This window comes from Panicum hallii, chromosome 3 (genome assembly GCF_002211085.1).
Source record: "Panicum hallii strain FIL2 chromosome 3, PHallii_v3.1, whole genome shotgun sequence".
NCBI classification, from domain to species: domain Eukaryota; kingdom Viridiplantae; phylum Streptophyta; class Magnoliopsida; order Poales; family Poaceae; genus Panicum; species Panicum hallii.
Window position 1 is genome coordinate 21,665,925 of NC_038044.1, and position 26,140 is coordinate 21,692,064.

A 26,140-nucleotide genomic window follows, 5' to 3' on the forward strand; every position below is an offset into this window, starting at 1 on the left:
AGAAACAGATATCTTTCATTGTAACTGTGACGTCGAGTTCTTTCGCTGTGAATCAGGGCCCCGTTCTTGTTCTACACCACTGTGGTGATTAGTTCTTTTGTGTTCAGAGCTTGAACCCCATATTCATCTTTGCGTCATACACTTCTGCAATTTCAGATTGCGTGTTTATCCTTTCTTGCTTGTGTTCTTATTGGCTTGCAGGGAAAAGCTTTCTTGGTGACGTTAGTCGAGTTGTGCTTGGTTGATAACCAACGGAACAGTAGTGTAACATTTGCAGGGGTTCGAATCATGTCTGATTAGAAATCCGGATCACCAAAGTTGAGTTCCCCACCAATCGAATCTATCATACCTATCGGAAAATCGGGCCAGTGCTACATCAAATCATCAATAAACTAACCACATCTTTTGGCCGGGGCCAAAGCCTAGCATCATACTCTAATCACATCAGACCAATAAAAAACATCATTAGAACATGAGGCTAAACTATAGGAATGAGCAAGCAAATCTAAAGCCACCGGATTGAAAAACAGCGAGCCTTTGGGCCCGAATCTAGGGTGAGATTAACAAATGAATGGACTTGGATTAACAAACCGTGTTGGAGGACACCTGAATCCCTCAATCCGAATAAACAATCAGATCGAGGGCATGGACGAGGACGCTCGACGCCATTGCCGCGCAATGCAAAAAACCGTGCGCAGGAAGGAACGAGGGGGGGTGGAGGTAGGAAGGGCAGCGCGCTTACGGGCACACTGGTGGTAGATGAAGCCACGACAGATGGGGAGGAGAAGGTCCGACGGGACGGGACGCCGGCGACGAGGTACTTGTATATGAGCGCTTGGTGCTCCAGCTCCTCGTACTGCGTCGTGGTGAAGGGCGCCCACCTCAAGCCGCTCATCGTGTGCTGGCACTGGTGGTGGTGGTGCTACTGCAAGTCGGTCTCCCCCACCCTGCAAAAGGAAAGCAAACCAAAGCTCACCACATTAGATGCCTACACGCCCCGCGAGGATAAAGGGGCGAGCAGATAACAAGAGGGGAGCTTTCTTGCCACCACCGGCCTTGGCACCTGCATGGGCGCCGCCCGGACCCGAATCGGGCGCTTGACAGCCACCCATGCCTGGGGTCCGGCCGCCGCGTATGTCTGCTTTGGGCGGCACCCGTGCGCCACCTCCACGTCGAGCTCGAGGCCTCGCGGGGGCATGGTAGGAAACTATAATGAAGAAGAAGGAAGGTGAGGGGCGACCAGGAGAGGAGGAGGCATGGCCACGGAGGGAGGGGGCGGGGGACAGGGGGCGGCGGTCACAGTGGAGAAAAAGTAGGGTTTAGAGGTGGAGGATTGACCTGACAGGATTATATAGCACAAGGACGTGATCCAAACCATCAGATTGAGAATGAACGGACAAGAATGGTTGGGCCGTGCAGGCAACGGCCCAGAGCTAGGTTTTTGGCCCGTTTAGCGTTATTTTTTCATTTTCAACTAATTAATACACCCTTTTGAAGTAACTTGAAAAATAATTACTTTATATGCCCCTAATTACATTTTTACATGTAATAGACGACATCTAAATTGTTATATAGGAGTTTCAAGAATTTTCGAATAGAGTTGTTATTTTCTACCATTTAAATGAATTTCTGCATGCTTGCTGAAGTAATTACAATTTGAACTACAAGTATCTCAAACAATATCTAAAAAATCCTAAAAAATATATTTAACAAAATAGATAAAATTTTAACCCATATCATGAAAAATAGATGAATGATTCAAATGTTTGTTAGGGATAATTAAAACTTATATTCACAACTTTATTGAAAATAAAAATAATAATATCCAAATTCGGTTAGAAAATTCTACAAATTGATATGCCATTAAATTTTAGGTCCATAAACTTGTCATAAAAAATTTATATGATTTTAATAAGGTGACACTATACATTATTAACTAATTGATACACCTCTCGTATAGTTTCCTATAACTCAATCCAAACTTTAAAGTTTGCATACTCATAACATTTTTTGCACTTGTATGAACCTCAAACTGGGACACAACTTTATGTTTTTCTTAATATTGTAAAATATGAAGTTACATTAGCAATGGTTATGCAAAACTATGCTTGTATTTTATTTACTACTAAATGGAAGAAAATAAATCATACAAAAAAGATCTAAGAAATAGAAATTAAGCTAAAAACACTACTAAATGTAATAGAGTGATTTTAGAAAAAATCAAAAAAAGAATGAACAAATTTTGACTTCTTATGAGGAAGAAATACCAGTTACAAGTTTCAACAAATATAGATTAAAAAGAGAAAAGTTGAACTTTTAATGCATAATAAAGTGACAGCAAGCGGGCGCCGCCATGTGGCATATTACCAATGGCCCTCGCGCCAACCCACACTATTCGTCTATTGTTCATCTCAATCCAGCTGTTCATAGTATATATAAGCTGGTTCTCTTTATATTTCCAAATTTTGCTTGTATGGTGGATCTCATTTGTGCTCAACCAAAAGTCCTTAGGTCAAATCCCACATACGCCCTTTCACTATTTTTTTAAAATTAGGCTTTGGCACGTGGCGCGATGAAATTGGTTCAAACGCTCACACGTGGATCACGCCGAGGGTGATCCGTGGCATCGCCGTTGAGCCATTTGCGCGAAGCCATGTGGTGACCTGGGCCCGGATGCCATCTCGTGGAGTGCTCACTCTGGACATGGGCCGAATCTAATACTTATAGAACATCAAGCGCAAGCAGTTAACACAAGTGCAGTGGTGGTGCATTAGAAAGCCTTGATTTTCTATACTTCCGGGTCTCGGGTTCGAACCCTCTCTTCGTCGAATTTCAGTGAGCGCGAGGGGGTGACATGACGGCTGCTGTAGTCGCCACGCAAGCAACAAGCAACAAATGTATATAAAGAGATATAAAAAGCAAGAGGATTAACAAAACAACATGTAGCACAATGGTAGGTGCGATGCATCCTTTTTGGGAGGTTGCAAGTTTAAACTTTCACCTCCACACCATTTTTCCTTTTTCCTGATTTTTCTATTTTCCCATATTTTTCTCTGATATTTCTATTTTACCTTTTTTTCCTTTTTCCTGATTTTTCTATTTTCCCATATTTTTCTCTGATATTTCTATTTTACCTTTTTTTCCTTTTTCCTGATTTTTCTATTTTCCCATATTTTCTCCTGATATTTCTATTTTACCTTTTTTCTTTTCTTCCTGATTTTTTCTATTTTCCCATATTTTTCTCTGATATTTCTATTTTCTCCATACATAACATGATGATTTTTAATTTTATTGATCATGACGAATTTGCTAAACATCACAGTGTTATGAGCCGGATTGTGATGAATTTTACAAAATGTCACTGTGTTTTGGGCTTGAATATCCACCAATGCACGTCCATAATGAAAAATAGAAAAACAGCGTTCGTAACGTTTTCTGAAAACATAAAAAAACCGTATAGATTAACAGATTTCTCGTAGTACATCAAGTATTCAAGTCTGTTCATGTGCCACATTGGCAGCAGGAATGTTCCTGCTTCCTACGGATTTGAAACAGTTTCAGGTATATTCGGTCATGGTGTTTGTATACTCGTATAAATACAATGCTTTATAGTGGTATTTTGAGTCCATATCAAAAGTGCGACAACACACCAGGAAAGCAAAGCATCGTATTTTTATCAGTCGCTGCTTCAATTGTTGGCAATTCTGATGAGGAACTCAACCAGCTCCTCTGGCCGCGAGAGCATGGCCATGTGGTCAGCTCCGCCGATCTCCTCCACCTCTATATATGCTGGGGATCTGCTCGACCATGCGGCTCTGGAACTCCACCGGGATGCCATGGTCGTCCTCGACCACGACGAACACTCGCCTGGCCGACCTACCGCTCCTCTGGGAGCAACTTGGCGTCCCTCATGACCAGTTCATCTGGGTTGCCCGTTGTGAACGCATTGGCCAGCTTGATCAGCATCAGGCCCAGAGTCAAGTCCTACAGTCAAAGTGGTGTTAAGGGGTAAAACAACAGGAAAGTATAGCAGTAACCAGTGGCGGAGCATGAAGCAAAATATAGAGAGGCTAATTTACCAACTTCAAACCAATATATATAAAAATTCCATAGAAATAAGTTTTGGTTGATGAATTACTGATAACTGGTCACGGTTAACAAAATACAAGTGACTCTGGCCTATTGTCTATAGAGACCTACCACTATATCACACTAGCTGTTGAAACCGCTAGAGTAAGAAGCAACCGAAACAATCTATCAATCATGTTCAAATTCACTTTGACGTCCAGTGGCAACAAGGCATCGGCATAGCTCAGTTATGGTTGTAATATTTTTAAGCTCTTCACTGTTGGAAGCATCAACAACAAAATACTTCGACTGGTACTCTAATCTAAGCCTTTCTTCTTGGTTGAAATCTGTTGGGTAGTACTGCTCAACCATTTTGCATATCTCACTGTTATATCTAGACTTGTATATTGAATGGATTGTAGAGCTCTCTGCTCTTCTCTTTAAAAAAATTTGTGTGCCAAGGAGGGGCCGAAGCCCTGTATGGCCCTGCGCTACTGTATGGTTGCAATATTTTTCAGCTCTTCGCTGTTGGAAGCATCAACAACAAAATACTTCAACTGGTACTTTAATCTAAGCCTTTCTTGTTGGTTGAAAACTGCTGGATAGTACTGCTCAACCATTTTGCATATCTCACTACTGCACCTGGACTTGTATATTAAATGGATTGCAGGCTCTCTGCTCTTCTGTTAAGAAACTTTTGCATGCCAAGAGGGCCGGAGCCCTCTATGGCCTCTACAGATGGCCCCTACAGGGCTCTGTCACTAGCATTATGAACTTTTCTCATACTTCAATGTTTCCTCCTTGATGGGCATTTTTAGGCTTATTTAGAGCATGCAACAATTATATTTCTCTCTCTCTCTCTATAATACCTTATTGAGTTTCATAGTCACACGAGCCATCTATTGAAAAGGTTAAAGAAGTTGAGCATGGTACTTATACTTTAGCAAATCCAATAAGAACGCAACCAGGGTTCGTGTTGGGTGGACTAGTTCATCCCAAATAATTCTATTCTTTCGTTTCGGTGGTTGGTGATGTGTCCGTCGATAGTGAGCTTTTTGTTACACGGTACAGATACAAACGCTTATGATTACGCGTTCACACTCATCCCTATGAATACACACATACAACTCTACTCACAACTCTACTCCTATAAGCGATTCGGAGAGACTGAGCTGTTTGATTATCGAAATTGACGAAGTTATATTTGCTAGTGCCTGTTAATTTTTTTAGCCATTTGACTAAGATCTATGGAGTTTTCCGACCGTATCGGTTTCGGTTATCGTTTTCGTTTTCGTTTTCAAGACCTTGTCTCTCTTTTTTTGCTCTCGCAGACAACTTTAGGAGCTTTACCTTGAGAAAGCATAGACTAGCGTACAGGACTACAGGTCATCAACGAAAACAAGCGCCTATGTGGCCATGTCCCATTCCAACCCCCTCGTCCACTTCCTCCGCCACGTCTCCTTCCCTCCGGACCCGCACCTCCTCCCCACCGCCCTCAAGTCATGCCCGGGGCTGCCGCTCGCCCGCGCGCTCCACGCCGCCGCCGTGGCCTCGGGCGTCGCGCAGGACCCGTTCGTCTCCTCCTCGCTCCTCCGCACCTACCTCCGCTTCGGCGCCACCGCCGACGCCCGCGCCGTGTTCGACGGAACGCCGCAGAAGACCGTCGTCGGCTGGAGCACGCTCGTCGCGGGGCACGCGGCCCGCGGGGACGCCGAGGGCGCGTGGCGCCTCCTCGAGGAGATGAGGCGGGGGACTGCTGGCGGCGGCGGCAGCGCGGAACCGAACGTCATCACCTGGAACGGGCTCGTGTCCGGGTTCAACCGGAGCGGGCGCGCGCGCGACGCGGTTCTGGCGCTGGCTCGGATGCACGGAGAAGGGATGCTGCGCCCCGACTCCACGGGCGTTTCGTGCGCGCTCTCCGCCATCGGGGACCTGGGAACGGAGGCCATTGCTGTCGGCGAGCAGCTGCACGGGTACGCGGTGAAGTCGGGGTGCAGGTTGGATGCCTGCGTGGTCACGGCGCTCATTGACATGTACGGCAAGTGTGGACGTGCTGACGAGATTGTTCGGGTGTTCAATGAGTCATGCCATATGGATGTTGCTTCCTGCAACGCCCTTGTCGCTGGGCTATCACGAAATGCGCAGGTCTCTGAGGCACTAAGGCTGTTCAGGGAGTTTGTTGCCCGAGGAGTAGAGCTGAATGTGGTGTCCTGGACATCGGTTGTTGCTTGCTGCGTGCACAATGGGAGGGATTTGGAGGCTGTGGACCTCTTCAGGGAGATGCAGTCACAGGGGATTGAACCGAACTCTGTCACCATACCTTGCGTGCTGCCAGCGTTTGCCAATGTTGCAGCTCTGATGCATGGGCGTTCAGCACACTGTTTTGTTCTTAGGAAGGGCTTTTTTCATGACATTTATGTGGGCAGTGCATTGGTGGACATGTATGCAAAGTGTGGAAGGGTCAGAGATGGGAGGAAAATCTTTGATGCAATGCCATCCAGGAATGTGGTATCATGGAATGCAATGATTGGTGGCTATGCGATGCATGGGGAAGCTGCAAGCGCTGTTCGGTTGTTTCACTCCATGCTGAAATGCAAACAGAAGCCTGACATGGTCACCTTCACCTGTGTTCTTGCTGCCTGCAGCCAAGCTGGCCTGACAGAGGAGGGGCGCCACTACTTTAATGAAATGCAGAAAGAGCATGGCATTTCCCCGAGGATGGAGCATTATGCATGTATGGTTACTCTTCTAGGACGGGCTGGAAAGCTTGATGAGGCATATGATCTCATAAGTGAGATGCCATTTGAGCCAGATGGTTGCATTTGGGGCTCATTATTGGGCTCTTGCCGCGTTTATAGGAATGTGAATCTGGCCGAGGTTGCAGCAGAAAAGCTCTTCTGTCTAGAGCCACAAAATGCTGGTAATTATGTCCTGCTTTCCAACATTTATGCTTCTAAGAAAATGTGGGAGGGGGTTAATAGGGTGAGAGAGATGATGAAGGATGTGGGCTTGAAGAAGGAAAAGGGTTGTAGCTGGATAGAGATCAAGAACAAAGTGCACGTGTTGTTAGCCGGTGACGACTCACACCCTATGATGGCTGCAATAACTGAGAAGCTAAAGCAGCTTAATATTGAAATGAGGAGGCTGGGCTTTGCGCCAAGGACAGATTTTGTCCTACATGATGTGGAGGAGCAAGAAAAGGATGATATTCTTGCTGTCCACAGTGAGAAGTTAGCTGTTGCACTGGGTCTCATAAGCACGAGCCCAGGAACACCCCTTCAGGTGATAAAGAACCTCCGAATTTGCGATGACTGCCATGAAGCAATGAAGTTTATATCAAGTTTTGAGGGGAGAGAGTTATCTATTAGAGATACCAACAGGTTCCATCACTTTAGGGATGGAAAATGTTCCTGTGGAGATTATTGGTGATCTCTGTTGTGCTTCCCTGTAATACAATATGCATAACAAACCTGATGATGATGGCTATGGGAGCAGAGCATGCATATCCACAAGGTAATTGTTTAACTAATGTACTACAATGACTGACTTTCATATGAAAGGAAGAAACAAATCCAGTATCATGACTGATGCATTGTGCAACAAAGCAAAAAACACTGTTGTGTAGTGTCTTCAGCTGACAATTTTAGAATTTATCTATCTGATATCTTGATCCCAAACAATCTTACTTTTGCTATGTTGTTCTGTATTCATGGAACTACGCACATACAGTGCCTGAGTTCTTTAGTTAACATCTTTAGTAAGAAACTGAATTCCAAATACATAATGTAAAGCTTAACTTGGAATCTCATAACCAATGTGGTATAGCAGCAAGGTTTCATTGCCTACTTTTTAATTTTTTAGTATCGCATGCCATTTTATTTTCTGGAACTCTCCAAAGACAGTTTGTATTATTCTTCAGTATCTTTGTCATACAAATGGTGGAAATCCTTAGCTTGCAAAGATACACTGGATTGGTCTATCTTTTTTCAATTATTTCAGTTGGAATGTGTATATATTTGATACAAGAATATCAGTCATAGCTTTATCCGCAGCTTCCTTCATTTGAATGATTGAATCCATGGAAGTGGCTAGCAGGTTACGAGGATACTTTTTTTAAAGAAAAACTCTACCCAAGGGGAGAGACATCCTGAAGGCAATGCTGGAAAGGTATTAAATTTGTCGATGATATACCATTGGAGGCTAAATACAAGTTATAGGGGTTCAGTAATACAATCTGCAAGTTCCAAGGACGTAAACAGTAAGTTCGTAGGAATATGAATTTATCACAAGCATGCTTGGATCTAGACTCAAAGAAAAAATTATCCTGTCTCTAGATTGTATTTCTAGACGTCTCTTCTGAACTTGTGTTTGATTTAATGCTATGATCTTCACCAATTGAGTGAATCATCATATACTTTTGTTTTATTTTGTTTTGTGTTTGGAGTTTGAAGGGCGGACCTGGCGCAGTGGTAGAGATTCTCCACTTGTGAGCTGGAGGTTCAAACCAGCCTCTTTGCAGAATTTTAAAGGAATTTTTGCAAGGGTATGACTGTCTAGGAATTCCCTTCCCCCTGCCCCACCTTCTGTGGGAGCTTTCAGCACTGGGTACGCCCTTTTGTTTTGAGGATGTTGGCACACAGAAAGCATCCTTTGCTTATTGAGGATGTTGGCAATATCTTTGGCACAGAGCATTCTTTGCTTACATCTGTTAAGTTTCCAGATGTGTGTATCTCCATCTCCTGACATTTGAAGAAAATAACCTGTGTACTTGCAGATTCTGTTGATAGTTCAAGGATTACAAACTGATCAAGTCAACTAAATGTTTTAGAACCTTTTATATTCACATAAATGTTTTGGTATCAGTACAAGTTTGCATAAACTCTTGATAAGAAGGTATGGAATTTTTCATAAGAAACTGGATAAGAAGCTATTTGGTTTCCTATGTTTGCAAGCGGGAATTTGAAGTTAAATTTATAACTACTTAGCTACATTATAGGTATATTTTTTTAGGCTATAGACTTTGTTCTACACGCGTGTTCTCCCCCCAGAAATCTGTTAACACCTACACAACTTCACCTCTTCGTAACAAATACACTTATGTGGCATAATTGTAAAGCTCCATGATCGCACTGTCATTGTGGAAATATCCTTAAAAGAGTTTATATTCTTGGGTGTAGCTTCTATTTTCAATGACCTTTTAGTAATTTTAGTAATAGGTATATGCAGGTATAGTTGATGAACGTAAAGCCATTTGTTGGTAATATATGCTAATATTTGGAAAAAGAGGTTCAGATATATCATTATAGTTTTTCATATTTATCGACAAATATAATTGATAACAGCATTGGAGCAATCTGATCTTCCCTGTCATTCCTATCAGCAGTCAAAGTTAGGTCTTACGGCAAACTGACACAGTAGAGTAGATATTGAATATGCTGTTGAAATTAACTTTCCCCAAAGAACACTATTTAGATGAACAGTGATGTTGCAATTGGTTAAAACTTCTAAACTGCACATGATCTTCATCAAATGCTGGTTGCATTTTTTATTGTGAATTTTGAATCTGTAAAAAATATTTCTTAAATTTGTCCTTCTTAATAACACAATCATCTGTTTTGATGTAAGATGTTAGAAGATGATCCAAATTGTTGATCCTTGGAATAAGGTCTACAAGTCTGGGATTCTCTTCAGGGCTTCAAGCTCCAGCATGGAGTGGCAGATCAACGCATTTGGCAGCTGTGGAATCTTTTCCACGAAATCATCTTATCTATCATTCTTTAGTGTTCAATTCAAGCCTTGGGAGTGCTTATGGAGATCTTGGGCTCCTCGTCATTGTAAGTTCTCTTTGGTTGTCTATTCAAAACTGGTGCTGGACAGTGGACCGACTGGCACGCGCTATCCATTCTGAGTTATGCCCCTTGTTAGAGGAGGAAACAATCCAGCATGTGCTGTGTTGTTGTGTCTTTGGTGAGATGTAACTTCTGCTGCATGGCTTTGGCCTCCAGCAACTTGCACCTTCCATGGATGATTATTCCTTCTCTGAGTGGTGTTATTGTGTAAGGCAAAGGGTGCGCTAAGATTTACGCAAGGGGCTGAATTCACTGATGATTCTTTGTGCATGGTGGTTATGGTCTTATGGAAACACCGAAACAACTGCCTTCATCGATAATCCTCCTCGAGTCTAGTTGGTCTGGTCCTCCAGGAGATCACTGATGAGGACGTGCAGTTGTGGATCAGGCCATCAGGGTGGGCGCCAAGGGGCTGGGTACTCTATGGTCTCTCACTATTAGTTGTGGTCTCAACGCTCGCCATCTCTGGTAGAAGGGTGGCTCTCATCTTGCTCGTAACCTTGCCCATTGTGCCCAACTAAATGGATTGCGTCGGAAGTTGCATCCTACTTATTCCTGAGTTTTCTAGCTGGTGCACACTGCAGGTTGCATCTTATTTTTCTTCTTTTATGTTTAATAAAAAACTAAATACGAAGTGTGTATATATATATATTGTATATATCGGATGTGGTATATGACAGGTATACACTAGACGCGCTCATAAGTAGAGCTACGTACGCGCACACAGGCAATGCAAACACAGTCGTGGTGGCAATCAACAACCCATCAGGGTGATGCCGGAGTCGGCCACGATCGGGCTCCGCACGACGTGATCCTGCGACACCCAGCTCAGGCTCCCCTCGGCGATCTTCTGCTCGTCGCTGGCTCCGGCGGCGCTCACTGTGAGCGTGAACGTCTTCCTCTCCTTCACCTCCGTGAACTCCAGCTCCGCCGGCTCCACTTTCACGGTCAGCCCTTTTGGCGCGTCGACCTTCGCGGTGTAGCTCGACCTCGCCGGCCCGACGTTCGTCACCGTCCGGTTCACCGCGAACGGCTCGGCGCGCAGCGGCACCACTATCGCTGGGTAGTTCAGCTGCGCCGCGCCGACGGGCTCCACCTCCGCGCACGTCAAGTTGGCGCTTCCGGCTATGGCTTTCAGCGCCGCCTCGCCGAGGAGCTTGCAGATGTAGCCGGCGTAGTCGTGCAAGCCGATGTCGTACACCAGGCCGGGGTCGACGGCCTTCGCCGGGACCACGTGCCCGGCGCCGACGGCGTAGGAGCTCGCCGTCTGGTGCTCCTCGTCCATGATCAGGTTGCCCTCGTTGTCGACGGCGCTGGACGACGTCATGATGGCGGACTTGATCGCGGCGGCGGACCAGTCCGGGTGCGCCTTCTTGACGAGCGCCACGATGCCGGTGACGTGCGGCGTCGCCATGGACGTGCCGGAGATGATGTTGAAGCTGTAGGACTCGGGCCCCTCGACGGGCACCAGCGACGGCCACGCCGCGAGGATGTTGAGCCCCGGCGCCATGATGTCGGGCTTCAGCACGCCGGGGCTGGCGACGCTGGGACCGCGCGACGAGAAGGCCGCCACGGTCGGCGCCGGCTTCACGCCGACCACCGTGCTGTTGAACACGATCGTTGCCGTATGGTTGGTCCTGGACGAACCCTTCATGGCGTAGCCCATGATCTTGGTGCCGTCGACCGCCGTCACCTGCGACATGGGAAGGTTGTAGTACTTCTCCAGGACGATGGTGTACCCGAAATCGGGTTCGTTGATGAACACGACGCCGACGCCGCCAGCCTCCCGGACAGCTTCGATCGAGCTCATGGGTGGCACCGGCGTCTCGGTGTCGCACACGACCATCATGCCGGTGATGTTGGCGTCGAAGAAGTCGCAGTAGTTCATGCCCTGCGAGTAGTAGAGGGGGTACACCATGGAGCTGAAGTGCTTGTCCTGAGCCAGTGACTCGCCTTCGAACATCTCGCCGTCGCCGAGCCGCACGGTGGCGCGGAAGCTCCGGTCCACCGACCCGGCCGCCACGGTCAGTATCCACGGCGCTTCGTTGGACAGCGTGGAGGGCAGCGGGCCACTGTTGCCGCCGGCGCACACCACGAGGACGCCCTTGGACGCCGCCGCGAACGCGCCGATGGCGATCGGGTCCTTGTCCAGCGGCGTGGAGACGCCGCCCAGGGACACCGAGAGGACGTCGACCCCGTCCTTCACGGCGGCGTCCATCCCGGCCAGCAAGTCGGACTCGAAACACCCTTGGGCGTCGCAGACCTTGTACACGGCCAGGTGCGCGCCGGGTGCCATCCCGGCCGCGGTGCCGCCGCCGGCACCGAGGCCGAAGGCCGAGGCTCCTTCCACGAACCGGCCGGCCGCCGTGCCCGTCGTGTGCGTCCCGTGCCCAACGTCGTCAGTGGTGGTGTTGTCACCGACGAACGACGCGGCGCCGATGAGCTTGTTGTTGCACCGCACGGGAGGCTGGCAGGCGCCCTTCCACCTGGCGGGCGGCAGCGGCATGCCCTCGTCGCGGAACGAAGGGTGCTTCTCGTCGATCCCGGTGTCCAGGAACCCGATGATGGCGCCCTCGCCGTAGCTGGTCGCGTTCCAGACGCCACGGCCGGGCTCCAGCCCGAGGAACGCCGGTGTGCGCGTGGTCATGAGCTGCACCCTCCGCTCCGGGAACGCGCGCACGAACCCCGGCTTCCTCGACACGGCCGCGAGCTCGCCGTCCGTCAGCCGTGCCGCGAACCCGGACAGCACGCTCGTGTACGAGTGCCGGACGCGCCGCCGGCCGCCGCCGCCCGAGCCACGCAGGAACGACTCGTGCCATAGGCGGTGCGCGGCCTCGTCGTCCGCGTGCTGCAGGCCCGCAGGTGGCGGCTCGACCAGCACGATGTATGTTCTGGCGCCGCCATGGGACCTCCGGGCGCCGGCGCTCCGCCGCGCGGCTCCTTGAGGGACGTAGCCCAGCACGGGACACGTCGCGGCGACCAGGAGGACAATGGCGCAGACGGCCGGCGAAACCGCCATGCGATCCATGGTTGCTTTCTGCGTGCGAGCACGATCAGATGCATTTGGCAGCACTGAACTTTATATGGCCCGAGAGATCTCCGGCCGGTTTGTTCATCTTTGTTTCGCTGCGTCGCTCTACCGTGCACGCAGGCGTGATCCCAGGATACAAGGCAGCGCCCTGCGCCCCCCCTGAAACCATGAACTCGCGAAACGCGTGTGCCGTCCATCCGTTGCACTCCAGAACCCGTGGCCAGGACTCTTAACAGCATCGATTTGGTTTGGTGTTGCTTGCAAATTTAGCGTGACGCGCCAATTCTGACTCTTTTCCAGGCAGAACCTATGCGGTCCTGATGTCCGTCGGTAGGTGACCTCTGCAGGAACACATTGTTCTAGAGAAGCTTTGTACTTCTTAGTGATTGTCGTCCGATTATAGGTGTCCATTTCAAATACTCATAAGCGAATTCAGTTATCAACCAGTGATGGCCACCGAATCCAACTTTTCAGCAGATTGAACAATGAAACTATGGCAGAGATCAGAAGTTTTGACACTATTTACACAGGACTAGTGCAGAAACATTGAGATTAATCGCCAGTGTCTCATGACTAGATAATCAGAGCATGATGCAATCCAGACTCCCGACAAGTTCGCTTACTATCTCAACAGCTAGTCCAACAATCCATATGGCAGGAAAGAAGTCCAGAAGAGTTCACATCCACTAGCTCCATGCGACTTGGGACTCAAGGGCGTATCTAGTATTGCTTATACAGAACAGAAAGCATTGGGTCCGCATTGTAATCGTGCCCTTTCTTGTCGGAGCAGCACTCAGGGCACTCATATTTATCTATGTGCTCTGCTTGAGCAGCCGTTACCTTCACACATTTACCATGGAACCAACGATCGCACACATCGCAACAGATCCAGAACCCGTTCGTATGGTAACGGTTACCACAGCTACCACAGATGGTTGGCTCAGTACCACAGCCTTCATCCTCGTCCTCGATCTCCTCATTCTGTGCAACAACCAACCTATAACTCTTTGCATAAGACAATTGGAACTCATTTTGTGTTAGGTGCATGCATTATTGCATTAACAAATCGATTTGCAGACTGTAAGCTTTGCAAAAATAACTAAATAAAAATAAGCACAGCATACCATTTTCTCTAGATGACATATGTGGTGATATGTGTCACTAGCAGCAACTTTTTCATTAACAGTTTGCAGACTGTTGATCATAGCACACAAGCGCTGCCTGCTAGACAAAAAGGAGCAATAATTGATTATGAAACAGGTTCTCAGCTAAAGCTTTCACAAGAACTTTGACATCAATGAAGGGCAAAATATTAATAGCTGAACATAAGACAAAGAGACTCTTAATGTATAACTACAATTTCAATAACAGAACTAGAAAGCAAGGAGATAGTTTCTAACTCAACGTGAGGCTATAATCCCTTGGGATGATGCAGCACAAAAGAATACAATTAATAAGCTTTCGGAGTTCATAAAAAAAAGCTTCTGGAAATAATTTATTGCAACATAATCATTCTACTAAGCAACCTTTCCATCTTTTAAGATGATTTCTTCTTGATTTAGATAATGTATGATGGTTTGGAGAAGAAAAGATGGGATCTTGACACAAGATATCACAAGTCCAAGCAATATTAGGAAAATCACAATCATTGATATTTACTTCATTTGAACCTACTGTTAAAGCAAACTAACACCGAATATTTTGGTTTGTTTGCACAGGATTGACAAGTACTTCTCCACATTGGAAATTTTACTGCAAGATTCAATTTATTCACAATACGTAATTTCATTAAAGGGCTCATGTATCACAAAATGCATATACCATAATCATTCATTAGCACATGTAAACACTAAAATAGACATCCAATTTGCAAAAGCTGTAGCTATAGTGAGCGAGCAAATACTACTTGTTACAGCTGTAGCGCTCTACAGCAAGCAGAGGCGTCCAGGAAGGAAAATCTCATCTTCAGAAACATCCAGCAAACCGTCTCAAGTTGCAGATTGCATTTCAAAAAAGAAGTAGCTCTAGTTATTCTCAGAGCAAAAGGAAAATATTCTCCTCTGCTTGATCAATGGTTGGAGTCGATCGTGAAATTTTCCATATTTTTTCCCCTCTTTCTGTCTATTGATTTCTTTCTCTGTGTATACTTTGTTTCCTTTTCTTATATTTAATATATAATCAGTAGGGGCAGCCCCTCATGTTTTCATTAAAAAACAACAACCACAGGTGCCAACAATTATTTTCCGGTGCATTAACAAGTGCAAATTATGAGAAAGCAGAAGGCAAGTGCATTGCATGCCAAATTCCAACTATACTATACTCCAGTGTTTCTTTTTTTACATGTATACTGCAATGTTTCAGGTCATGTCCAAAAGTATCAATTCACATCTACTAAAAATTTCACGGCCAAAGTGGAAAAGAAATCAGAGTTCATAAAGGTAGTAGAAAAGTGCAATAGGTTGAAACAACATAGAAGCACAATGTCCTCACTTGTCTACATGATTTTTCATGTAAATGGAATGCAAATGAACATTTGCCACTCATAATGATCCCTGAAATTGAATTTGAACTTAAATCACTTTATATTATCATAAGGTTAATCCATCGAAATAATCTTTCATTAGAAAACTAAATACACAAACAGAGCATGGCAATGCCTGACGAGATGTTTTTAGTGCTTGTTTGGTACTAGCTAAAGGCGATGAAATATCTTGGTTCGAAACTTCTAGTTGACAGTAAAAGTATTCTAGTATGCTCATTATTCTCATATCTGGTCTATGTGAAGCATAGAGTTAAACTATTAGAACTGCACTACATATATAATTAAAAAGTATAATACCTTGCTCGAGTCCCCAAATTGGCGCCAAGGAAGAAGGAGATCCGAATGAGCCATGCATCACAGTGCATAGCAATGTGTCTAAGCCACTTTGGGTGTTTCATGTCACCCCTCACCAGTTTAACGCCGAGCATTCTCGGATCAGGCTGGCCAGGTGGTATGAGCAACTTTGGCGGCCGCAGCTCCCAACTCCCATCACTGTTGCCATACAGGTACAGGGTTTCTGAACCTGCAAGCAAAACACATAGGCAGATTTACTTGTGCACACTTCTTCAAACATTCGAGAACTGTATGAGAAGCTTGATCGCTGGCTCTGATTGCTCCCACAAGCAGGCACTCACCTGCGTTGCACTCACGAGAGAACATCTTCTCATCTGCACAACGCACAATGCTATACAGTTAGTGGCAGAGCTAAGACTTTTGGTACATAGCCTATACAGTAGCAAAAATTGAATAGCACAATCACATAATGTTCTAATAGAGGTAAAGGAAGTAATTGCTGAGAATCATGGAAAAATGGAGCACCTAACAATGCATCTTCATAGACCAAGAACTACGAGATCACCCCTTTCATTATGGGGTGACGAGGGATCCAAAGTGAAATTTAACATTTTTATCATGAACTTGTAAGAAAACGTATAGTTTGAGGAATGTGTCCCAACAATGAACTAACATTTATGTGTTTTTTATATACATCCCATTGTGTACTTGATCTTGTTGAAAAATTCACCTTTTCTTCTTCTGGAAATACTCCTAAACACACAAAGTTGCAAAAGCAGATGAACACGTTAATAATGTTGTAATTAATCGTAAAAAAGGAGAAACAAATTTATAATGTTGATATATACCCGTTCGATCAGCAAGCATGAAGAAAAGAAAACCCCATGAGGTTCATCAATTTATCGTGAGCGAACGAATTAAATGGCGAAAAAACATCTGCGCGGAGGATCTCCTTTAGATCCACGAGAGGCAAGAATTGGAGAACAACGAGGGTTTTCTCACCTGTGGTGAGGGCGCGGCGGCAGGCGAATTCCCTGAAGATCCCCTCCTCCGCTGTGTACGGCGGCGGGGTCGGCCTTGCCGGCGGCGGGAGCGGGGCAGGCGCCGCGGGGACCGGCGTCTCCATGGACGCGGCCGGTAGCGGCGAGCCTGGAGAGCTTGCGGGCAGAGGCAGCGGAGGACCAGTGGACGCACCCGTGGCCTGGGCGTGCAGAGGCTGCGCTGGTAGCGCCGAGCGTGGAGAGCTCGTGACCAGCGGCGGAGGAGGGTCCATGGTGCCGGCGGGGCAGAGAGATGGAGAGGCAGGAGAGCGGAAGCAGAGCCGACGCCGAGGTGGCGAGGAGTGGAGCAGGAAATGCCCGCTCACGGGAAAGGTGCTCCCATGTTCGATCGTCCTTTGCTAGCGTAAGCGGGTAGAGGCTTTTGCCTTCGCGATTCCATTCCCACACTCGCGCGCTATTTTTCTTCCCAGCACTCGATCCGGCCGGCGCGGAGCGCGGAAATCCAATTCCAAGCTTCTGACACGTGACGAGACAGCGAGACAAGCTATCCGCGCTCTGTTGAGAAAGAGGCTAGCTTGAGTCCGTGCGTGAGGGTCTTAGAAATACAGAAGTCTATTATAAGCTCATACGATTTATTTTATTAGTGCACACACACGTGATGCCGTGATAGGCACATGTATTAGTTACATTCTTTTTTTTTCTTTTCCTTTTCTAAGGTGTTCCTTTGAGTTCTGTTAAACCAAGTGTTATCTTTTTCCCCTTTTCAGTATTTGTACCTTCTATTATGTTTTCTCCTGAGAGGTTTTTGTTTAATAAATGTTTCATTGAAATTATGCTAAAAATATTTCTTGGAAAGTTGGATAGTGAACTTATGCATAAAAGTTGTGCGAGATGTTTTCCAGATAATATTATTGTGGAAGTTATGCTAAAGAAATCTTCCAAAAAATTTTATAAAAATGGTTATACATGTAAGTTGTATGTCATGAAAAGTTATACTAAAAAATATCTTCTGAAAATTTGATTGAAAGATGTTATGCAAAAAAATTGTGTAACACGAAAGTTGTGCTAAAAAATATTCCCCGAGAAGTTGTTTGAAAAAAATTATATGTAAAATTTATATGCATAAGCTACAAGTTTTTAAAACTAGAAAAGTTGCGGACGAGAAAAGTTTCCTAGAAAGGAAACTCGCCTCCTGTCCGTGATCGTGCGCGAGCAAGGGGGTGTTTAGATCGTAAATCTTTATAACATTTGGAACTTTTTGCTACTGTAGCGTTTTCGTTTGTATTTGACAAATTTTATCTAATCATGGACTAACTAGGCTTAAAAGATTCGTCTCGTGATGTACAATTAAACTGTGCAATTAGTTATTTTTTACATACATTTACTGCTCCATGCATGTGTCCCAAAATTGATGTGATGGAGAGAGTGTAAAAATTTGGAATTTGGAAGCGATCTAAACGGGGCCCAACCTTCCTGGCGCGCGCTGATTAGAAGGCCCCATTGCCTTTACTTCTCCCTTCTTTTCCCCATTGTACAATCCTTGGATTCCTCATGATCCGACCACGCTCTCATCCAGATTGCAAGCTCAATCTGTCTTGCTAATTGATTACAAATACATTATCAAGTACTCCTACATATCTGCATCAGAGGGCGATTAGCAAAAATGATACTAGGAATGAAGGTTTTAAATGTAAGGTTAGGGCAATTGCAAATTTGCCACTATTCTGAAGTACTAGACCTGTCATTCGAGCGGCATTCTTTCAGAAAAGAAAGAAAGAAAAATCAGTGGCAAATTTGCAAATGTCCCGTTGTTAAAAATAACTAGTAGGGATGCAATCATGCAATCGAGTTTGTTCACGAGCCCGTTAATAGGTAAACCTAGATGTGAATAAGCACATGTTTAAGTAGAATATTCAATGCAATCCTCCATCTTGCTAAACATGTGAAACTATTGTCCCTATAAAACATGGTTAGAAGTTTCGAATTTTTTTGAAGAAAATTTGGATCAAAGGTAATTGGGTGTGGCCACCTACAAGCATGTAAAATTTCGTTCAAGCTTGACCTTGAAACTTCATATGTTTGTATGCCACCATGTTCTCCGTGGGTGCATGTTCTTTTTTTAAAATAAAAAATAAAATTTAAAACTTGTATACATGTTTTTTCTGTGACTTCCATGATTTCCACCTAGATGGAGATTTGTAGCCAATAATATTTTCGTGTAGTATATATTATCAACTTTAAGTGACCAGCTTAATATATTTCTTTTCCAAACGTTTAAGTTCTATGAAAGGAGCTATCACTCGAACAGCAAACCAAACAATACCCTACAAACAAACAGAAGTCTACAATGAAATTATGAGGTCTCCTCCAAAGTTAGAAGCCAGTACTAGCTTAGAGCTAGTACACGTAAGCAGCGGAGAAAATCCATCCAGCAACTTATCTTTCATTAGCACATGTGGGACCCAGCTGCATTAATTATTTACCCATCTCCTTTCTCACCGTCTGGAGGAGCTCCGTCTCGGCATCCGCATAGTTCACTTTTTTACTTGAGCACCGTGCTACCAGCTAGCGACGGTTTAGTCGCTAGCGAAGCTGTTTCCGATGCTTCTCACTCTTCCAGCTCGGCAAACTCAGACTCGACACGCGATGTCGCCTCCCTTTGGAGGAGGCCTGAAACCTACTACATGGTCGAAGTCTGCTAGCTGCATCATTGACTCCTTTTCACCCACCTTTTGAGTCTGCTAGCTGCATCATTCACTACTTTTCCCCAACCTTTTGCCCATGCCAAGTAGGATTGTGACATTCTAAAGAGTGGCACGGATGAGGGATGGTCGGACAGAAGAATGGCAATGACAAGTTATTATTGCTCGTCAGGACAGCCAGCTAGCTGTCAGTAAAGAGTTTGAACTGCAATATCCATTAATGTTGTTCGAAACTTTCTTGTTAACTGACTGCATATATGTTAGCTAGTACAAGTACTATATGTCCCAAGACAACTAGCAACAAAAACTCATGCAAGTTAAGAAAAGAAAGTAAAGTCTATTTTTGTCCCCTAAACATGTCATTAAACCTCACCCCCCACCCCCCCCAGCCCCCCGGGAAAACCATGAATCCCACCTCCAGTTTTAACCCCCCTTGAAGAATCAAAGTTGTTTGTAAATGGTTTGGCACTTTTGCTTTTGCTGATGTTGCAGGGTCCCATGTGTTACCGTCAACATCACCGAACATGCCATAGTGTACCCCACATGTCAGAGCTTGTGTGTATGAGAGTGCGGCTGTGCGTGTGCGTGTGCGTGTGTGTGAACCATTAAAATGACTATAGTGAAGAACATTTTGACAGGGAATTAAATAATGTCTTCATGACTAAATAATCAGTATACAAGCTACATCAAGTTTCACCGAAGAGAAGCAACAAAATCCACAATTAAAAGGAGCAACCATAACAACAATATCAAATGAAAACTAAAATGCCCCATGGGATTATAATGCACACAACCTCTTACCGGAGGGCTTGCATGCATGCCTAGTATCGCTTGAACAAGCCGGAAAACATCAAGTCTCGTCATATAGTCATGCCTTGTCTTATGAGAGCAGAACTCAGGGCATTTATAGTGCTCTATGCATTCAGCTTTACTAGCCATTATCTTCAGACAATTTCCAGGGCACTTATAGGGCACCTCCTCTTCAATAGGATCACTATATCTCTTTTTATAAGAAAACTCGAACTCAGCTTGTATTGCAGTTTAGCATAGATATCTAAATTTGTGTATAGGTCTAAACACATGAAAGGCACCTTTTCTTCTAGTTGATATAGGCGGATACATTTTGCTGGCTAGGAGTGTTTCTTGGACAGTTGCCAAACTGTTGATGATACTATCAAGGGCTGCCTGCAAGACAAAAATTATAATTATTGAATCAACAATGGTGATTGAGCTAATGCTTTCATACAGACTTGACATGGTATGTGTAGGCGGACACTTGTGTCACACACACAGAGGCGTGGTGTGTGTGGGTGCACACTTGTGTCCCACACAGAGGCAGGGAGGGATGGAGAGGAGTGGTGTGTGCGTGCTCGCATGTCACGCACATGCACACCGTAGATGAGTAGATATCCAAACTGACACATACACCCCAACAAGTGAAAGGTGGGATGCAAGACCACGGTAGATATCCAAATTATAATTTATATAGCAATGATAGTGAACCACAATATAGTTTTCCCAATTAAATGTGACGCCAAGAGAAACCTCTTGGCATATATAGTGAAGTATATAGAGACGAGGCTAGCAAGAGTATAAGATAAAGAGTTTATTGCAAAACAATCAGTTCAACTAAGCCAAAGCTTGTATTTTCTTCTAATATGGTTGTGGATGTGATACATGTGAGCGTGCGTATCCTACACTTTTTCTATGACCCATATGCATGTACACATAATATCAGCAAACTGACAGCTCTTTGGACCACTATAACTCCATGATTCAGCAATGCATGCAAACACCATATCTAACAAACTCTAAAACAATGCCATTCATTACACGGTAACAAAAATGTTATTAAGTATCCATATGCAATACATGTACACTAAAGAAGTCATACTTGTCAGACCCGGGACCATGTGACTGCGCACATAGCGTACATATTCTAGGATAAAGGATGGAACATGACCCACATCCTATACCAGTTGTAACTACTCGTACAGGAGTAGAACTAGTCAGAACAGAAAGAAACTACCGAACAGTACTCGGCTAGGATTTCCATGTAACCCTGTCCCCCAGACTATATAAGAGCGGGTAGGGACCCCGTCCAAATATTACAACATCTAAGGCAATACAAACCACTACACAGGACGTAGGGTATTACGCTCCCGGCGGCCCGAACCTGTCTAAAGTTTCATGTTCCTTGCACCTTTGAAATCCTAATCTTGGCGATATCCCACCTATAGTCTACCACCTCGGGGGTATCCCTTATTGGGCTTGGAGGTTAAATACCGACAGCTGGTGCGCCAGGTAGTGGTGTTCATTGAGCATCCACCGGAGAACTCAATGGCATCTTTCGACTTCACCAGCGCTGTGCTCGACGAGAGCACAACCTTCGTTTGCAGCTCCTAATTCTGTATCGCCAATGGCTCGGGTGGCTTCAACAACCATCTAGCCAACTCCAGGGAGTCGGAGACACCTAGTCAGGGAGATCGAGGAGGAGTCCGCTGTCGACATGACTTCGACTCGTGCTGCACCAGGACTTCTTAGGTCGGAGTCAATCCGATCTGGGGAAGAGCCTACCCGACTCCTATCCAGACTATGCAACGCAGCTTCTGTCTACTAGGAGCTCACTCAATCCGAGTTCCTCTCCACATTGAAAGAGGACTTGGATAACCTACTCAAGATCGGAGAGGAGCGTGCCACCGTTTGCCAGGAGGCCCCCATCTTCGACAAGTTCCTAGACTCGGACGACGATTCCAAACCCTTCTCGGGTTGTCATCTGGGTTTGACTATAACTTCTACGCTGCAGGGCCGGTTCGTGTACTGGAAGGGCATGGAGCCCTCTGAGCTACTCGAATACAACTCCCGTCTTATGGCTTTCACACAAGAACTGCCTTTTCAGGAAGGCAAGCCTCTCTCTCCCATTGCAGAGGAGGGAGAAGGTAGGACAGTACTCGTCGACTACAGCTCCAGCAGAGAGTTTTCGCCACAACGTCACATCTACATGGCCTCCCTCCACGAGCATGGCGTCGATGATGAACCAGAAAGAGAGTACGATGCGAACTGCTCGCGAATGTCTCCACCGACGAGCGTACGACGGACGCTCCTCAAGATGAAGACGAGGAGCATAGAAGAATCCGGAGGATCAAGAATGCCAAGCATAGGCGGAACGCAGAAGCCCGCGCACGGAACCCATCTCACCATAGAAACCTCAACGGTGCCTTCGCTGTAGCCGACCATCGCCAGTACAACACGCCAATCAGGAACATCGCTGAAGCAGCTTTGTTAATTTAGCGGTTACCCTAAAACCTGGAGATCGAGAGGTGGCTGCATCTGACGCAGTGCGCCATCGTTCAACTGGACCAATGGGACCCCATGCCATCGCTGCAGTTCAGCCGCTCAAGATCGGAGCGCCACGCGAGCTCCATCCCCCAAGTTAGTCGCACACCAGGAGGAGGACCCAACCCTCGAGGGAATGACAACCGCCACCACAACCAAGACAATCGGGGTGGCCACGGACACCAGCACACCCAGCAATCCGCACGCGGCCATGCTGACCAAGAAGTCCAATAGCCTCCACGACAATCGGGCAACCACCAGGTTACAAGGCCTCAAGCCGGCGATCACTCTGCGGGACGCCACGGCCACCATGGAAACCTCCACGACTTGCCTACAGTCGACCCAAGGCAGAAGATCAATGAAGGCCTTGATGCTCGAGACGTCATCGATTGGAGACACTGCGAGCGCGGCGGTGATCCATGCGATGTCGACGACAGTAATCGCTTCCCAGCTTTCACCCGCAACATCACCTCTCGCGACTGCCCAAGGAAGTTTAAGCCAGCTAGCATCACCAAGTACGATGGCAAACAAGGCCCACGATAGTGGATTCACTGCTACTCCACCACCATTGAACATCCCGATGGCGCTACAATCCTTTCTGCTCACCTGGCTCGAAAGCCTCAAGCCAGACTCCATCGACTCCTGGGAGGACCTGAAGGAAACATTCATCAACAACTTCCAGGGCTCCATGCTCCGCATAGGTACTCACCATGACTTGTCACAGGTCAAGCAGGAGGAGAACGAGATCCTGAGGTCCTACACCAGGCGCTTCTTTGAGATGCGCACCACCATCGGCAACATCACCGACGAAGACGTCATCCACTTCTTCCAAAATAGCCTCGGCTCGAAGAACATCTACCGCGACTTTGGCCGTAATCGCCCCAAGACTATCATGGAACTCCACGACATGATGTAGTGATGGGCCGACCAAGAGGATGAGGAGAATGAGCGCTTCCCCAAGCGCAACAATGACAAGCGCAACAACGGCAACCGCTCCCACAAAAGCCAGCAGAACTACTCGGAACCCTCCCAAAAGCGCAAGCCAGACCATGAAGTCGCGACTGTAGAGCGCAACTCGCGTGGCAAGAAGTCGGGGAACCAGCAGGTCAGTTCAAGCCTTCGAGAAGATCTTGCACAAGCAATGTTCGATGCACCCAAAGTCCAAGCACACACTCTTCCAGTGCATCAGCCTCTGCAAGTCTCTCAATGCACCTCTCCCTGATTAGGATGAAAAGGGGAAGGAAAAGGACGAGGAGGAAGGAGACAAGTCGGGGGCCCAGGGATATAAAAATCCCAAGAACATCATCAACATTATCTTCGGTGGCGACGGCGGCTTCCCAACCAAGCGCACGCAGAAGCTTACTCTACGCGAGATCTTATCTGTCGAGCCAGCCATACAGCGGCCCTTGAGATACAGCGAGGTCCCAATTTCTTTCTCTCGAGAGGATTAGTGGACCAGCTTCTCCGAGCTGGGAAAATTCCCGCTCGTTCTGGATCCTGTAGTTTTCGGCTCACAGCTCACCCAAGTACTCATCGATGGCGGGAGCAGCCTCAACCTGCTCTTCGCGAGTACTTTGAAGAAGATGGAGCTGGACATCTCCAAGATGCTCACCCCAACCAAGGCTCCATTTTTCGGCATCATTCCAGGAAACACGGTCACACCGATTGGTTTGGCAACACTGCTAATTACCTTTGGGACAAAGCAAAACTATCGTACGGAATACATAAAGTTCGAGGTGGCGAACTTTGAGTCCTCATACCACGCCATCCTCGGCAGACCTGCTCTGGCCAAATTCATGGCCATATCCCCATTACGTCTACCTGCTTCTCAAGATGCCGGGCAAGACAGGGGTACTCACCTTCCACGGCAACTTAAAGAAGTCGTACAACTGCATCAAGAGGCAATTGAGTACGTCTCGACTACACGCATGCCAGGACCTTCATCTGAAGTTTTTGCGGTCGCGCAGCAGCTCTCCAGTCGGAGATAGTTATTACCTCCATAGAAGAAGCTGGGCCAGTCAATGGTGAAGCCCAACACCAGCAACGTCAGTGTGAAGACCATCTAACTGCAGGATGGCGACTCGTCTAAGACAACACTCATCAGTGCCGGGCTGGACGATAAATAGGAACTCGCACTCGTCGACTTCCTTAGGGCTAACCGAGACATATTTGCGTAGAAACCAGTAGATATGCCAAGGGTGCCCAAAGAGTTGATCGAGCATTACCTAAAAGTCGATCCGAAAGCCACCCCCAAGAAACAAAGATTGCGCTGGTTCTCCCCTGAGAAGAGGGAGGCCATCAAAAAGGAGTTAGCAAAACTACTCGTGGCTGGTTTCATCAAGGAAGTTTACCACCCAGAGTGGCTAGCTAACCTTGTACTCATTTTGAAAAAGAATAATAATGAATGGAGGATGTGTGTGGATTATACCAATCTCAACAGACACCGCCCAAAAGATCCTTTTGCGCTCCCACGCAACGACCAAGTCATCGAATCCACGGCTGGCTGCGTCCTGCTCTCTTTTTTTTATTGCTACTCAGGCTACCATCATATTGCCCTGAAGGAAGAAGACCGGATCAAGATAGCGTTCATCACCCAGTTTGGAGCATACGCCTACAAGACTATGTCCTTCGGGCTGAAGAACACAGGGCCTACATATCAACGAGCCATCCAGCTTTGTCTCACTGATTAGCTACACCGCAATGTTGAACCTTACGTGGATGACATGGTCGTCAAGACCAGAAACCACAACAAGTTCATCTCCAACCTTGAGGAAACCTTCAACAGCTTGCGCAAGTTCCAGTGGAAACTCAACCCAACCAAGTGTGTCTTCGGCATACCACAAGGGAAACTACTTGGGTGCATCGTCAGCTACCGGTAATTGAAGCCAACCCGAGGAAGATCACCGCCATCACCGACATGGGAGCCCCGCAGATGATCAAGGACGTCCAGAAGCTCACAGGGTGCATGGCAGCTCTTAACAGATTCATCTGACAACTTAGGGTAAGAGGATTACCTTTCTTCAAGCTTCTGAAGCGGCAAGACAAGTTCCAATGGATAGAGGAGGCGGCGCAGGCGCTGGAAGATCTCAAGCATCATCTTCAGTCGCCTCCCATCCTCACGGCTCCATTACCAGGCGAGAACCTACTACTATATATTGCTGCAACTACTCATGTTATCAGCACAGCTATCATGGTGGAGTGCCCCGAGGAAGGCCATGCATTTGGTGTGCAGCGGCCGGTGTATTTCGTTAGTGAAGTCTTCTCTGAATCTAAGGTTTGTTACCCGTCAATTCAGAAACTTCTCTATGCTATATTCG

General features: G+C 46.5%; 3 protein-coding genes across 17 annotated transcripts; 1 reads left to right on the top strand and 2 right to left on the bottom strand.

Moving 5' to 3' along the window:
• Positions 1-5,411: 5,411 nt before the first annotated feature.
• Positions 5,412-10,173, top strand: LOC112884227 (pentatricopeptide repeat-containing protein At1g20230). 13 transcript variants are annotated; one of them, XM_025949594.1, is made up of 4 exons: positions 5,412-7,581; positions 8,164-8,326; positions 8,513-8,611; positions 9,694-10,173. In XM_025949594.1, exon 1 carries the CDS (start codon positions 5,485-5,487, stop codon positions 7,495-7,497), a length of 2,013 nt encoding a protein of 670 aa, XP_025805379.1. In that variant the 5' UTR covers positions 5,412-5,484; the 3' UTR covers positions 7,498-7,581; positions 8,164-8,326; positions 8,513-8,611; positions 9,694-10,173. The 13 variants fall into 13 exon arrangements, with proteins under 13 accessions (XP_025805379.1, XP_025805380.1, XP_025805382.1 ...); XM_025949595.1 differs by having other exon boundaries at positions 8,164-8,235; positions 8,520-8,611; XM_025949597.1 differs by lacking the exon at positions 8,513-8,611 and having other exon boundaries at positions 8,121-8,235.
• Positions 10,174-10,644: 471 nt separating this feature from the next.
• Positions 10,645-12,579, bottom strand: LOC112887933 (subtilisin-like protease SBT1.6). Its single transcript, XM_025954228.1, has one exon. It carries the CDS (start codon positions 12,562-12,564, stop codon positions 10,672-10,674), a length of 1,893 nt encoding a protein of 630 aa, XP_025810013.1. The 5' UTR covers positions 12,565-12,579; the 3' UTR covers positions 10,645-10,671.
• A 902-nt stretch (positions 12,580-13,481) lies between these two features.
• Positions 13,482-17,190, bottom strand: LOC112887417 (PHD finger protein ALFIN-LIKE 3-like). Of its 3 annotated transcripts, none has more exons than XM_025953585.1 (5): positions 16,787-17,190; positions 16,126-16,158; positions 15,788-16,013; positions 14,073-14,169; positions 13,482-13,929 (listed from the first exon to the last, which is right to left on the bottom strand). In XM_025953585.1, exons 1-5 carry the CDS (start codon positions 17,055-17,057, stop codon positions 13,669-13,671), a joined length of 888 nt encoding a protein of 295 aa, XP_025809370.1. In that variant the 5' UTR covers positions 17,058-17,190; the 3' UTR covers positions 13,482-13,668. The 3 variants fall into 3 exon arrangements, with proteins under 3 accessions (XP_025809370.1, XP_025809369.1, XP_025809371.1); XM_025953584.1 differs by having other exon boundaries at positions 13,482-13,953; XM_025953586.1 differs by having other exon boundaries at positions 13,787-13,945.
• Between the last annotated feature and the right edge of the window lie 8,950 nt (positions 17,191-26,140).

Excerpts from the sequence above, each read along its gene's own strand:
- LOC112887933 (XM_025954228.1), bottom strand. The coding sequence starts at position 12,564 with ATGACCACGCGCACACCGGCGTTCCTCGGGCTGGAGCCCGGCCGTGGC.
- LOC112884227 (XM_025949586.1), top strand. The coding sequence starts at position 5,485 with ATGTCCCATTCCAACCCCCTCGTCCACTTCCTCCGCCACGTCTCCTTC.
- LOC112887417 (XM_025953584.1), bottom strand. The coding sequence starts at position 17,057 with ATGGACCCTCCTCCGCCGCTGGTCACGAGCTCTCCACGCTCGGCGCTA. Across the intron at positions 14,170-15,787 it reads AATTTGGGGACTCGAGCAAG|GCAGCGCTTGTGTGCTATGA; the intron begins GTATTATACTTT and ends TTTGTCTAGCAG. Across the intron at positions 13,954-14,072 it reads TATGTCATCTAGAGAAAATG|AGTTATAGGTTGGTTGTTGC; the intron begins GTATGCTGTGCT and ends TCTTATGCAAAG.